The 13,719-nt window shown below is 54.4% G+C and overlaps 1 protein-coding gene across 1 annotated transcript in view; it reads left to right on the top strand.

Moving 5' to 3' along the window:
• Positions 1-8,299: 8,299 nt before the first annotated feature.
• The window catches only part of ARHGAP39 (Rho GTPase activating protein 39), a gene marked incomplete at its 3' end in the record, with an annotated part of 17,264 nt that continues 11,844 nt past the window's right edge, over positions 8,300-13,719 (top strand). Inside the window, exon 1 of the mRNA XM_009587224.1 lies at positions 8,300-8,678. Coding sequence (XP_009585519.1) covers positions 8,323-8,678 — 356 coding nt within the window. The remainder of the gene's footprint in view (positions 8,679-13,719) is intronic.

Here is a 13,719-nt window from a genome sequence, read left to right as displayed (position 1 = left end):
CAAGTAAAACCCCTGGGTCGGTGGGGACAGATAGGCAGGAGAGGCTGTCCAGCTGGATCTGTGTCCCTGGCCAGCTTGGGGACCCTTAGAAAGAGCAGAGGGAAGCACCTGTAACCTTTTTGACACTGAATGCTTTTTGACATCTTATGTCTTTCACCTTCTGCCCAGGCTGCAGCGGCCACAGCTGGTCTCTGGCCATGGTGCAGTCCGAGGTGCTCACCCTCACCGACAATTTGGGGACAGAGAGAAGCGAGAGGCCCTTGGTCTTCAAGGGAGCAGCAGGTCCTTTCCCCAGGCACAGCAACCACCCCCACTCTGTGCCTCCGACAGGAGCTGCGGCAAGAGCCTGTGCTTACCCCAGCTGTGCAGGCACAGGCAGAGCTATGCCCCGTCTGCATTGTCAAGATTTTTTTAATGGGAGTGGTTTTTACTTCTCTTCCTGCCCTCAGGTGCAATTTCCTTTAGTGTTGGTCTGTGCAGTCCCCTGGCAACTGTGCCCACATGTCCACTACCTGAACTTCTCCTGCTCTGTTAGTGCCCATCCAGCAGGTGCTTTATGCTTTGTCCCGAAGCCTTGAAAATGGCAGTTTCCTGCCCCTTGCTCTTCCCTCTGTCGCAGAACCCCCGTGCTGTGGAGGAAGGATGGAGGATGGGGTGGGGGTGAGCAGCGCTTCAAGTCCCTCCATCTTCCCCTCCCCATGGGGCGCTCCCTGTGTGACTCCGGGGCTTGCCTGGGAGTGATTTTGGGGTCTGGATCAGTACAAGCCTGGTGCTGCCAGTGGAGCTGTGCAAGTCCTGGTGGGCAGTGCTCAGCCCAGAGTAGGATGATGCAGAGTGTGAAGGTTGGTGTGGTGGGAGTTTCTGTGCTGCTCTCCATTGAGATACAGTGCTGTGAGATGCCACCCAAGGTTCAGGTGCTGGTGTCAGGTTGTAGGACCTTACGCCTTTGGGGCTGTTCTGGGCTTTATTTTAGGTTGATTATCTTTGTAGTGTGACTCAGCATGGTGTCTGTCCTCCCTTGGGGAGGATTCCCCTCTGCTCCCCCAGTCTTCTTGTGGAGACCCCAGAAAATCTCAGCCATGTCCTGGAAGTCCTTGTTCCTCACTTCTTTCTCTCTGAGACAGGATCTTGGAGGGATCTGCTGTTAATTTTGGTGCTGCCCTGACCCACTCCTGCAGGATGAGCTGCCCCATTGCTGTCAGTTCTGCTCCGGAGCTGGTGTCAATCAGGAGACTTACAGCAGCAAGATGGGAGCCGGCAGTGCTGGCATGAGGGCTGGGGAAAGTTTGGGAACAAGCAAGAACCAGCAGAGTTTGAGCAACCAGAAGGCCATCAAGTTTCTCATCTGACGTCTCTATCTTTGAAAATACCACTTAGCAGAAGGCTTGGGGCTTTGGTTGTTTGGGTTTTTTTTTTTAATTAAAAACACCGAAGTAATGAGGCGCTTTGCGTGATAGGACCTTTTCCAAGCTCTCTCCTACCTCTGACACACCCAAGTCATGGTGCTGTGCTCTGTTCTCCTCTCTGTAACGTGTTGCTGGGCTGGGCTCTGCTTTCAGAGGGCTGCCCCCATTCTGCTCTTGTTGAGCTGAGCATACGTGCTCAGGCTTTGAGCAAGTGCAGCCATTTGTTCTATATTTTCACAGTCTGGTCTGTCTCCTGTGAAGCAGAGGTTGGTTTGTTTGCACAATGCTTATTTTCGGAAGCAGGAGAGTTTTAGAAACAGGCTAACATTATGTTAATTTTAGTTCCTCTATAATTTTTGTTGGAAGGATGCATGTGTATTCAAAATAAGTTCATATATATATATGGGGGGTGGGTTTTGGGTATTCCCCCCCAAGATCTAAATTGCAGCTTTTCTGGACTTGGCTGAGAGAAGGCAGTGAATTAAGCCTAAATTGATTGAGTCAGCTGGTGGAGCATTGCCGCAAGGAGCTGGTGCTAGAGACCTTCTTGGAGGCCTTCTGCAGCCCCAGGATACAGATGAGTTTTACAGCCTTGTCCTGGCTTTGATATGCAAATCTGAGCATCTTGGAGCCACCTGGGAGTTGCACTTTATTGCTCAGTGTCTGCACTGAGTGAAGTTTTTTTAAGGGGATTCTCTCTGACAACTCACACAGTGTGCTGGGGTGCTGTTCTGGGGTGACTTTGCCTGTCATGCAGAAGGTGAAGGGGCAAGCGTGATCCTCTTAAAAAAAGCTGTGCTGATGTTGAGGTGCTTGAGCACAGCCCAGGCTGCTCTTCAGCCAGCCAAGAGCTTGGGCCTGCAGGGGGGCAGCGATGTCAGCAGCTTCAGTGCCTCTGGGATGGTACCTGCTCCCCATTCCTTAACTGGTTTGCCTTGGTCCGCTGCTGGGGCCTCCCTTTGGAGCACTTGGGGTTGCAAACATGGCTTCGCTCTCCATAAGGCTGCTCCTGCTCCCTCATGGGCCCCTCATCATACGCTCTGTTAGCAGCAAACAAAGGAGGTTCTGAATGCCCTGTCTCTGTAGGACAGATCATTTCAGATGCCCGTCCCCATCACCCCAGCTGTTTGTTGCAGCGAGGAACCCTGGACCTCATGCATGTGTCTCTGCCTCTGGCCGGTGACCTGTCTCTGAGAATTGTACTTCAATCTCTGTGTGTGTCTGATGGCCAAACTCTTCACTCCTTGTCCTCAAGGAGGACCTCTTCATAGGCACTTAGTCTCGACCTTGACACATCCTCAGTTAGATGACCTCTCATGATAGAATCTGCCTGTCTCCTGGGGCCCCACCCCTCCTGGGGCTTTGCAGAGACTTCAGCAGCCCTGGCTTGGAGCCATAGGCAAAGAACTGCAGCTCTTTGTGCAAGGACACAGCAAGGTGGCTGCCCTGCGCAGGGCGTGGTAGCAACACCTTGTCCCTGCAAGGTACGGAGATCATGTAAAGGGAAGCATCAACACTCAATAGGTCATGTTGGCCTATGGCCCCTCAAGTTCTTCAATCTCCTGCTGTCCAGGAAGGTCCCCTGTCCTCTGAGTGTAGCCGTCCTTCTGTGATACTAAATACAAGACCATACACTGGCTGTGTTCAGACTCCTGTTTCCTGGAGGAAGAGCTTAATTTCCCAGTTGCTTTTCTTTGTGTTGGGGCCACCGTTGAGCATGCTGCAGGCTCCCTTTGAGGGCATTTGTCTTCAAAAATCCCACTTGGTATGGAGTCATGTTTGGCCAAGAAGGACTTGGTACTGCCCCAGCTCTCTGCAGGGCTCATCCCGAAGAAGGGAAGTGGGGGAGGGAGGTGGGATCTTGGCTCGGAGCACAGAATTCCAGAAATTACAGAACATGGAAGTGAAAAGGGGGATCAAGCCGTAAGAGCTCTCCTTAGAGCCACACAGAGGGGTTTGCTCGCAGCCTGGTGTGAAGCTCCCCAAGGCAGGGGTTTCCCATGGCTTTCCTTGGGGCTCTCTTGCCCTCAGCAGGTAAATGCCTCCTCAGGTTGGTGCTGAACAGCGTGCACAGGTAATGAGTGGAGAGAAGGCTTCATACAGAGGGCTGGGTGGTCACGTCGTGCTGGTCTCAAGCTGACAGCTCCACCTGAGAAAATCTCTCTCTGCTCTTCGTATCTTTGGACAGCCTTTTGAAGAACTTGTGGTGTCCAGGGACTGTGCTCGGCTGCCTGGGCTGCGGTGTCGCTTGGGTGATGGTGGCAACAAAACCAGCTCTCCTGTTCAACTTCTTGGGGTTTCTCAGCTCTTCTTGCAAGTGACTCTTCTCTTCTGTGTCTGGTCCCTTCCATTTCTAGTCTTGCTCCCTTTTCTTTAGTTAAAACAATTTTGTTCTTTCCTGGACTCATGCTAACATTTATAGTCTTTGTGAGAAGATCTAATCAGGAGATGCTAGCAGGATGCTCTTTCAGGCTGAAATACTTTTTTTTAAAAATTATTATTATTTTTATTTTTAATTCCCTGGCTTTGCCAAGCAGGAGTGGCAGTGAGGAGGGACTGTTTTTGAAGGAGCAAAGTTTGCAAATGTCCCAGAGGCTGGCAGGACAGTGCAGCAGCTTGGCTCTTACTTGCTCTGTCTATACAACACTTCATAAAAAACAAGCTGCTGGCCTGTGAGGGCTAAGCCTTCAGGTGGGAACAAACCTGTCTGCCAATGTGAGATGCAATTGTGCACAAAAAGCCCTACGCTTCCTCCTGCTTTTTGCATGCCTCCATGGCACCTTGGTGCCTGGGGACTGAGTCCCCCTCCATAGCCCTGCCACCCCTCCAAAAAATCAGCGTGCCCGAGGCAAGTGCCTTCGCAGTCGGTTGCGTTTCAGGCTGCTCGTGGCCTGTTTACAAGCTACGAGGTGTTGAAAGTGTTTGTGTACTTGGTCAGAACACAGAGGAAACTCCTGAAATCCCTCCGACAATACAGGAGGATGCACGCTGGGAATGTGGGTTTGTTCTCGGAAGCAAGTGGGGATTTTGTTGAAATTCCTCCACGTTGCAGGCTCTGGTGACTGGGTTAGTTCCCCAGTGCTGCTGTGATGCTGGCGGGCTGTGTGTTCCCACGCTCAGGCTGCATTGAGGATTCGGTCTGGGTTTGCAAACTGGGCCTGCAGGGAAGTCCTGCGCCTGGGGACGTTGAGTCCCAAGACATCGGACAGACTGAAACCACTGCAGTGATCCCGCCGGCATGACCAGGCGCTGCCGCGCTGGCGGGAGCAGGCGCATGATCCATGGCTGCTGTGTCACCCAGCACTTGGAGCTGAGAGGACGGGGAAAAGCGTTATTCAAACCATTCCCAGGAAACAACTTCTTTAACTCCGTGAAGGGGAGTTGGAATTAATTTTTTTTTGTGTGTGTCCAAGTTATGGCTTTATCTCTCTGCAATCCTGGGTTTATCACGTCTTTCCAGAGTTCCTGATGTTATGTTCGAGGCTTGTGTGGCAGCTCGGGGCTGGCCCTGCTCCAGGAATGTGCTCCTTGCTTTTCCTTTTCTTTCTTTACATATGAATGTGATTGTACCAAACTCTTTGGTATTTCAGTGTGTTCTATGCAGATTTTTTTCCCTGGTTAAACTCCACCTCAGTCATCCTCAGCCCCTCAGTTTTAAGGGGAGCAAAGAGGTCACCAGCCCAAGTCACTCACTTTTGTGTCTTTGCATGCAAAGACAAATGTGAGGTTGTTAAAACGGAAGACTATAGTTAGCAACACATGCTCAGTTGTGGCCAGGTGCCATGAGAAGAATTCATTATTTTCAATAGCTTGCATTTACAGAAAATAGCTGACCTCTCCTCTCTCCCGAGGAGCAACAGCGCTGGTAGAGCAGTCGGTGTTTCAGAGCTTTGCTAATCCAGTTGCTGGCAAAATAGATCAAAACCAGCGTGTTCTTGAACCTTAAAAAGGTTGATCACTCAAACTGCGTCTTGATCACTCAGCTGGGTCTTGCAGGGTTTCTTCCTTGCCAAGCAGCAAATACTCTATAACTACCTCCTGTGTCTCTCCCAAGCTCGTCCGCGTGTGCGTTTCTGTGTTGCTTTTGGTGTGTGTGGGGGTCCCCACCATGCCTACTTTCCTCCTCCCCTGCCCTTCCCCTCCCGAGGGCGGTGTGCTGTGCCCCACACCTTTGGGTGAAGCCCCCCACCTTCCAGCACCGGTGGCAGCCTCTCCTCACCTGAAGCTGCCAGTGTGTCACCTGGGTCTAAGTCCCATTTTCAGTCCCCTGTACCCCTTTTCACAAGGACTACCTGTCCTTGTGAAGAGTTGCGGTGCTCTCAGAGGTCACTGCTCCTCTTGTGTCCCCTCTGAGCTGTCCCTTGGACGCTCTTTGCCAATTCCTTGTCATACCTGCACTTCTTTGCTGCTGTCTCTGTGGACCTGCTCGTCTTGCTCTCCTCCCAGCACTGCTGGGCTCTGCTGCTGCCCTCGTTTTCCCCTTTTATGCCCTGTTTATAGATGACACCTCTTTGTAGCTGACGATGCCCTTGATAACAGCAGTGACTTGCTGATTTGTTCCTGTGCCCATGGTTTGACACTGCAACTGCATGGGAATAATCAGGCTGGCTCTGTGATTCCCACCGCGAGCCATGGCGCGGCGTGTTGGTACGGCTGTTCCTGTTGCACCTTAAATCAAATAGGGTAAATATCTAGTTTTGACCGAAAAATACCAAACAACAAACCAGATGTTTTCTGGACACAGGGCTTTCCAAGTGGGATCCAGTCGCAGGCATGCTGCCCTGCTCTGGCAATGGTGGGAGCCAGGAATCGATGCCACGGGGAAGGGCGGTGTGCTCTGCTCCCAGCTGCTTATTGGACCAGTGTGAACAGTCTTGGTGGTGATAGCTTGGGCCGTGTGAGCTGATCTGGCTGAAAACAGACCTATGCCACAAAAAAAGTGGCTTTTACCTGCATCAGCTTCCCCAGACAGCCTGTCTGTGGTAGCCTGAACATCCGCCCTCCGTGAGACTGCATGGAGGTCAGCATTTCATGGTAGATGTCGTGGCAGGGAGAATTGCACCTTTTCAGGTTTATTTTGGGTTGAACTGACATTGTACCTATCAATTTTGCATCCTCAAAGAGTCAAGGAGCAGCCTGCTTTTTAGGGGTGCATGCCAGACTGCTCAGCATTGAATATACCTGCAGTTTTCCTAGCTGGGAGGTGTGATGTGCAATTAAATCTCCTCCCAGACTTGCCAGGTGGGAGGGGACACACTGACGTTCCTCCAAAAGCTGGGGCAGAGCCGAGGGCCGCACTGCCCTGCCAGCAAGCTGTGCCCTGCCACCCTCTCCCAGCAAGGCTGAGCACTGGGAACCCAGGCTGCCATTTCAGACACTGCAGTGCTGTCACCGTCAACCCAGACCCCTCCGAGGAACCGCATGCCAGCAGCAGAGGGTGTGCGAGAGAGATGGAAAGGGATCTCCCTTCTCCTGCTGCTCCTCTGGGAATGGCTCCTGCTGCCATGCCCTTGCCAGGGTAAGCCCCTGAGGAACCAGGCAGGAGTGGGTTTCAAGGGTGGCCCTGGACCCCTCCTCTCCATATGGCTTTTATTAATAACAAAAATAACTTGAGTTAAATAGAACCTCCTTCCTGCAGCCTCCACTGACAAAGGGTGGAGGAGGGGGGTGGAGGGCCAGGACTCAGGGGGTACGAGGAGGAACTGGGTGGCATGTGTAGGTTTTATCTCTGTTTTTAGCTGCACACTCAAGTGTGCTGCTGGGGGCGGCATCGCTTTAGTGGCAGCATCTCTTCTGTGCGGGGGGAGACCTTGCTAGAGTTTGCACGTCCTTCTTCTGTTTACCTGGGCTAGCCAAAATGGGTTTGGCTACAGCATCATGGAGGCGTTGGCTTTGCTGAGCTCCTCTGCTCTCACCCAGGCCAGCTTTTTGGGTTAGGTGGGTCAGTGTTAAAGGCTGATGTGCAATGTATGAGGACTGCACAGCCCTACACCTCTATTGCCACAAAAACATCCCGCTGATCTGCCTGAAAACCAACCCTACAGCACTGCCCGCATTTTTCTCTTGCTGAGCCCCAGGCTGGGCTAATGTGGGTGCTGGCAAGGGACCTTGGGGCTGGAGGGGCTCCTCTCTCTAGGCAGCAGAGGGGTTACGAATCAGCAGCAGGCCGTGCCTGTCCTTTGGGTCACCTTACACCCAAAGGACCACCAAGGGCTTTGTTCCATCAGCCAAGGGAGGAGGGAAGCTCTTGCAATAGAGATGGTCTCATCCACCAGTCACTCCCCACATTTCTCTTTCGGGCAAGCAGGTGTGGGCTTCGAGCAGGGACCGGGTGACCCCGAGGTCCCCTCCAGGCCCACAGCATGTGAGCCCTGCAGGCAGGCATTCGCATGGGCAGGCTGCCTGCATTGTCGGGAGCCAGGGGTTTGGTCTCCCGAGGTGGCATTAACAACAGGGTGCAGCTCCCAAAAGGAGCATATCCTGCTTTGCAGATCCTCCCCGCTCTCGAGAGCGAGTTCCCCCACACATCTCGTGCAGCACCAGCACTCCTGCCATCACATCAGCCCTTGATGTGAGTTATCAGATCATCAGCAGACGATGCTCGCCCGTCCCATGCCCCTTGCCCCGGGCTGGGACGTCAGGGCTGGGCTGGGGGGCTGACCTCCCCTTCCCTGTGCCAGGGAGCTGCTGATTTGCCTTGGGCCCCATCTCAAACCTTTCTGCTGAGCTTGTTAGATCACTGAATGGCCCCAAGCAATGCTTTGATCTGAGCACGGCTGCCTGGCCCAGAGGTGGCAGCTCTGTAGGACTCCCAGACAACTCGTTTGCCTCGAGCCTCTGGTCCAGACTAACATGGCTCTTGTGTCCCTGCAGCTCAGACTGGGTGGAGATCATTGAGCCCCGCTCCCAGGAGCGGATGTACGTCAACCTGACCACCGCCGAGTGTGGCTGGGAGCCCCCTCCTAACCTGAAGGTGCGCCAGTCGGACCAGAAGCAGTGGTGGGAGCTCTTCGACCAGAACAACAACCGCTTCTACTACTACAATGCCATCACACGGCAGACAGTGTGGCACCGGCCCCAGGGCTGCGACATAGTGCCCTTGGCGCAGCTCCAGGCCATGAAGCGCAGCTCCCAGCCCGACTGCCGGGGCCAGCAACACCGGGGCAGCACCGGCAGCGACGGCAGAAGCACCCCCATCCAAATGGCCCTCCTGCAGGAGATGGAGAAGGGCAAGGCGGACTGCGCTGCAGAGAAGAGGAAAGACCCTGGCAGGTAGGGAGAGCTTTACCTTTCTCTGTTTATACCTAATGGGTGGCTTTAGTTGCCAGGCAGGCACTGGCTGCCTGGCAAACGGGCTGGGAAGCTGTGCTGCCCTGAGAGGGTGCAGCACTTGGGCAGAGTGCTGCCAGGCCAGCGATCACCACTGTGTGCCCTCCTCTTGGGGGGGTGTAGCTGTCCGCTTTCACCACCGTTCAAGCGGTACCGCTTGAACGTCCCCAGTCTGGGCCAGACCTCATTTGTGTGGGGCACCATAAAAACACATATCAAAAGATAATCACCGCTCCAGAGCCCTTGGGCTAAACAGAAGGAGAGGGGTCGGGCAGGAGTGTCATGCAGTGACGAGAGCTCTGTCGGATGGTCATGGTGGGGTTTGCTGGGATGGCTGAGCTGCCATGCAAGGGGTTAGGCTGCTGCGGAGTGCGGGTGAGCCCAGCTGCTCTGGCTTTTTCCCTCTCCACTTGCTCGGCTGCTTGCATGTGCTTGCAGCTTTGGCCAGGGTAGGAGTTGGGGCTGCAGGGACAGAGCTCCTGGGTACAGTTATTTGCTCACATCAAGCCTGAAATGAAAGAACAATAACGGGATGCTATTTTGTTTGGCTAAGAGATTTTCTTACACTCAAACCAGTCTGATAACAATTGGGGGTGGGGGGCTGTGGTTTTTTGTATTGAAACTTTGCCAGCTTCAGCTGCACAAAAGCATCCCCTTCCCAGTCTCTGCGGGGATGGTCCCTCTGCCCAGGGCACTGCCCAGGGCTGCCCTGCCTCCCTCCTGCCCTGTCTGGGCATCATCCTGCCCTAGAGAACGTGCTACCAACAGCCAGGGAGGCTGTGCAGTGAGCGGAGTTGAGTCACGCTGAGGTAAGGTGACTCCTTCAAGGGCTAGAGCAGAGCTCCAGTGAGCCTGACACTCCTGCCATCCATGCCACTGCTCCTTGTCCCCACTTCTGGGCAATGCAGCGAGCCAGGCTTCTTTAACAGCTTGGTTTTTGGATCGAGGTTGCCTCTCTGCGTGCCTGCTGCTGGCAGGGAGAGAAGAAAAAAGCCAAGATGACGAAAACCATGTAGAATGGCGATTCTGGAAAGTATATGCTCTAGAGTGCCCTAAACTGAGGTTTATCACTTGCCTGCTGACCCCTGCGAGATGCTACTGTATTCACTTCAGATCTGTGTGACTGGGAGACACTGGTGATGCACATAAAGTGCACCAGAAAGAGCCCAGAGCTTTACTGGTGCCTATGATGCTTCCAGAGCCTCCTGCCCCATGAGCAGCCCCTCTGAGCTTCAGACCCATCCAGAGGATGATCCCTGCCCTGCCAGAAGAAACCCAAACAGTGAGAAATGCCTTAAGCTGAATCCCAGTATCTCCCAGTTCCCTCTGGTCCCCCCTGGTGACCACAGGTGAGCCACAGGCACGTGGGATTTGCCATGAGCTGACCGGCTTCCCCTCCCTGTCTGCCTGTAGCCCGGCGCTCTGGGGCAGCCGGGGTGGGCACCAACAAACTACGTGTTTCCAGACGAGTGAGTGCAGGAGCCTTGCGCAGGGCATAAAATATCCTCAGCTCCATGGGGTTCAAAATATTTCTGACTCAAGCTTTCAGGAGGGGCACTTGGCCTCCTCTGCCTCAGTCTGGGGAACGGCTTTGTGTCGAGGCATAAGCAATGCCAGCTCTGACCCGTCCCTCAGCTCTCCAGCGCTCTCAGGAGGGAAGACCCCACGCAGGCCCCCTTGTATAGGAGGAAGGGGAGCGATGCAACGTGGGCAGGGGTTTGCTTTACCTTTCCTTGCCAGCCAGGCTGGTGCCAGGCAGTATCTCGGGCGTCACTGCTGGTTCTCCTGCAAGGAAGAGGAGTGGGAAGGGGTCCTCCCTCACTCCATCCCGAGCCCAAGTTTTTGCAGCAACCTTAGGGCACTTTGAGCCTGCAACAAATTCCGTTCAAGGGCAAGCGCTGGGAAAGATGTGAGTGGCAGCTCGTGTGGGAGCTAACAGGCTGCTTGGATGCGCGAGGCTCTTCCCGATCCTCACACCAGTAATCTGTGGAACCTGCTTTCTTGGAAGCAGGAGACTGAGCACTGTTTCCTTGCACATCCATCACGTGTCGTCACTGCTATTTGTGAGTAGGGGTTGCATGTCTGGTTATGGCACAGAGAACTATTTCCCTACCCAAGTCTGACACCTGAGGAGAGATTTCTTGCCTTTTGCTAGCTTGTAAAGTGGTGAGAAAAGAGCTGAGCGCAAAGCAAGTGTTCCCAGGTGGGATCTAATGTTCTTGCTGGGGTGTCTGGTCTAGTAACAGCAAAAGCACACCAAGCTTGTCAGCTCTGTTGTCTGCGTTGTTCTCCAAAGACAAACAAAAGTGTCCTGTTCCTTCCCTCGGCAGGGATACAGAGGGAGAATATGTTGAGTGCCTTTGGTAGCATTTGACATCTTTATGGGTACCTGTGCCCAAGACAGTTTCGCTTTTGTCTCTAACGGCAGCACAAAAGATTTGTTTTTCTTCCCTTTGTGTTTGTCATCCTGTGATAGATGGGGAGGCCAAAAGAGACCAGAGTGGTCCCCAAGAGGGGCCTCCTGCAAGCACGTGCCACAGAGAGCTGGGGGAAGGGATTTCGTCCTTTTTGATACTTTGTGGTTGAGGTTTTTTCTTTCTTTTAGCAGACTAGTTTTTCCCACCCTTCCTCTCTCGTGCCTTCTATAAGCACTGCTAAATCTGCTGTGCCCCCTGCCATGTCTCAGTGCTGCCAAGCCCTCTGCGCTCTGCTCTCGACACCCTCAAGTGGAGCGGAGAAGCTCTCCAGACAGGCAGGTGCTGCACCCTTGCTCCTTGCTGCCCATTCCCTCTGTCTACATGCTGATCCCATCCTCTTCTTCGCTGCCCCACCACCCGCTGCTGCTCTTCCAGCTCTGAAGCCCACCAGCTCAGAGCAGCCTTCTCTAGACACTGGCCCTTGTCTTCCCTGGGCAGCACGAGGAGGTCAACCTCCCTGGGGAAATAGCAGCTGCTTGCTGCGGGGGAGACGCTGCTGCAGACCCCGGAGCCTCCTGAGGAAGCTCTTCTGCCCGTGCCTGTGCACGTGCTCTTGCTCCTGTGTTGGTTTTTGGCTGTGCTTCCTGGGGCTGCCCAGCCCAGCGCCGGCTCTGCTCCTCCCTCACTGGAGCAAGGACAGTGGGCAGCACTTGCCTTACAGCTCCAGACCCCTCTCGAGCACCTGGGATCCTAGTAGGAAGGAAGACAGACTCTCCCCAGGGGAGATGGGGGCCAAATGATCTTTTCACACTCTGGAAAGCTCTGCAAAGGATGGACGTGTTCCCTTGGGGACCCTGAGATCAGCCTGGGGCTGAAAGCAGCCGGTAGCATTTTGGAAGTGTCTTGTGAGCCGCTGCAGCTGTGCTGGGGTTTGCCGGAGCTCCTCGGACCTCAGGGGTGAGAAGGGGCTGGGCACAGTGGAGGGCCGAGGCCTGAAGAGGACAGTCTTGCTGGGAGCAAAGCCTGTGTGCTGGTCTGCAGCATTTGGGCACGCCACCGGTCGGGGCTGTGAGTGGGCTCTGCCATGCCCAAGCCCCACTGTCTGTGCAGACCAGCCCTTTTCCTCCTCTTCCCGTGGTTCTCCCAGAGTTGGGGTCTTGTTTCAGAGTGGGGTTTCTGAGGTTCCCCTTGCGATAAGAATGCATCTCAAAGTCCTCCAGGTAGAAATCCGCTGTCCCTAGCAACATCCCGTCCCCCAGGACAGGAGAGGTGTGGGTCCCTTCTGCGTGGGCAGCAGGTTGTGCTGCCCGTCCCCTCCTCACCCACCTTCCCCACGGCTCAGCATCTTGGGCTGGGAGGGAGACGGGGCTTGGTCTTACCATGCCAGGAAGGTGTGCTGGAAGGGGAGTTAGAGGGGACGTGTGAAGTGAGGCCTGTGAAGGTGGCTGTGAAGGTACCTCTGCCTCTTCCAAGTCTGGTTTGCCTCGTCATGGGCTTACGTCTCTCGAGGCCCAGTGTAAGTAATGCCAATATTAAGTTCTTTATAATCGGGCAAGAAACACCATCAGGATTCCTAATACAGGCTTGTTTCCTTCTTATGCTGCTGGCCTTGGGGCAGGGTAGGCAAACACAACGCGCTTCGCACGTGTCTGCAGAGCTCTCCTTGGGGCTGTGCAGACCTGGGTTTGGGTGGGTCACCTCCATGGGGTCTCCATCCCTGCCTCCAGCGTGGGCATCGGAGGCAGCGACAGCAGTGCCGCTGAAATACAAATATCCCTGTTCATTTGCCTCTATCAAAGCACCAGGAAAACAACTGCTGGAAAGGGCAGAGCTGAGGTGCAGGGCCTTTTTTCCAGGCTTCTGGGAGGGAAGAGCAAACAATGGAGCTCTGGAGCCTGGGAAGAGCTGCCGGATCTGCTGGGCCTGCTGGAGCTGGGTGCGGGCTGGGAAAGCCAGCGCCGGGCTGCCGTGTTTATATTGGAGCTACTTGAAAGCATTCCTCGAAGGAACCGTCTCGGGGGACTCAGCAGGGTCTCTTCTGCTGGTGGCCGAAGAGCACAGCCGGGACGCTGCATTGGGATGTTTCTCCACCACTGGCTTTGCTTTCCATCAGGGCTTTCACTGCTCAGAAGGTTGAGGCTGAACCTTTTTCCGTGCTGGGAAATCAGGAAGTCTGCGTTCTCCTCTGCTTGATCTTGTCAGCAGCCTGGGGGTGGGGCTGAGGGAAGCTGTATCCAGACATGGCCCCAAGAGATCATTCATGGCTGTGGAAATGGTCCTTTCAAAAAAGCCTTGTCTTCTCTGTGGTGTGGTGCCTCTTTCCTCTGATCTCCGGTGGCTGGGGAAGCTGGAGACGGCACGTTGCGTCTGGGATGGGACTGACAGGCAAAGTGGGATATGGCTCACGTTTAGGGGTTTCACTTCTCCGTCACGTTCACTTACAAACCTCCTGATCGGGGCAGCATGGTGGCTGTGGTCAGGCTGGAGCTTGATTCCCTCTGCCCTCAGTGACACTGGAGTGGCACAGCTCCCTTGTCTCCTCCGGCCCTGTGAGACACACACGCCCC

Source organism: Fulmarus glacialis, unplaced genomic scaffold (assembly GCF_000690835.1).
Source record: "Fulmarus glacialis isolate BGI_N327 unplaced genomic scaffold, ASM69083v1 scaffold28010, whole genome shotgun sequence".
NCBI classification, from domain to species: domain Eukaryota; kingdom Metazoa; phylum Chordata; class Aves; order Procellariiformes; family Procellariidae; genus Fulmarus; species Fulmarus glacialis.
The sequence above is the reverse complement of the archived record's forward strand: the minus strand, read 5'-3'. Positions and strand labels throughout refer to the sequence as shown.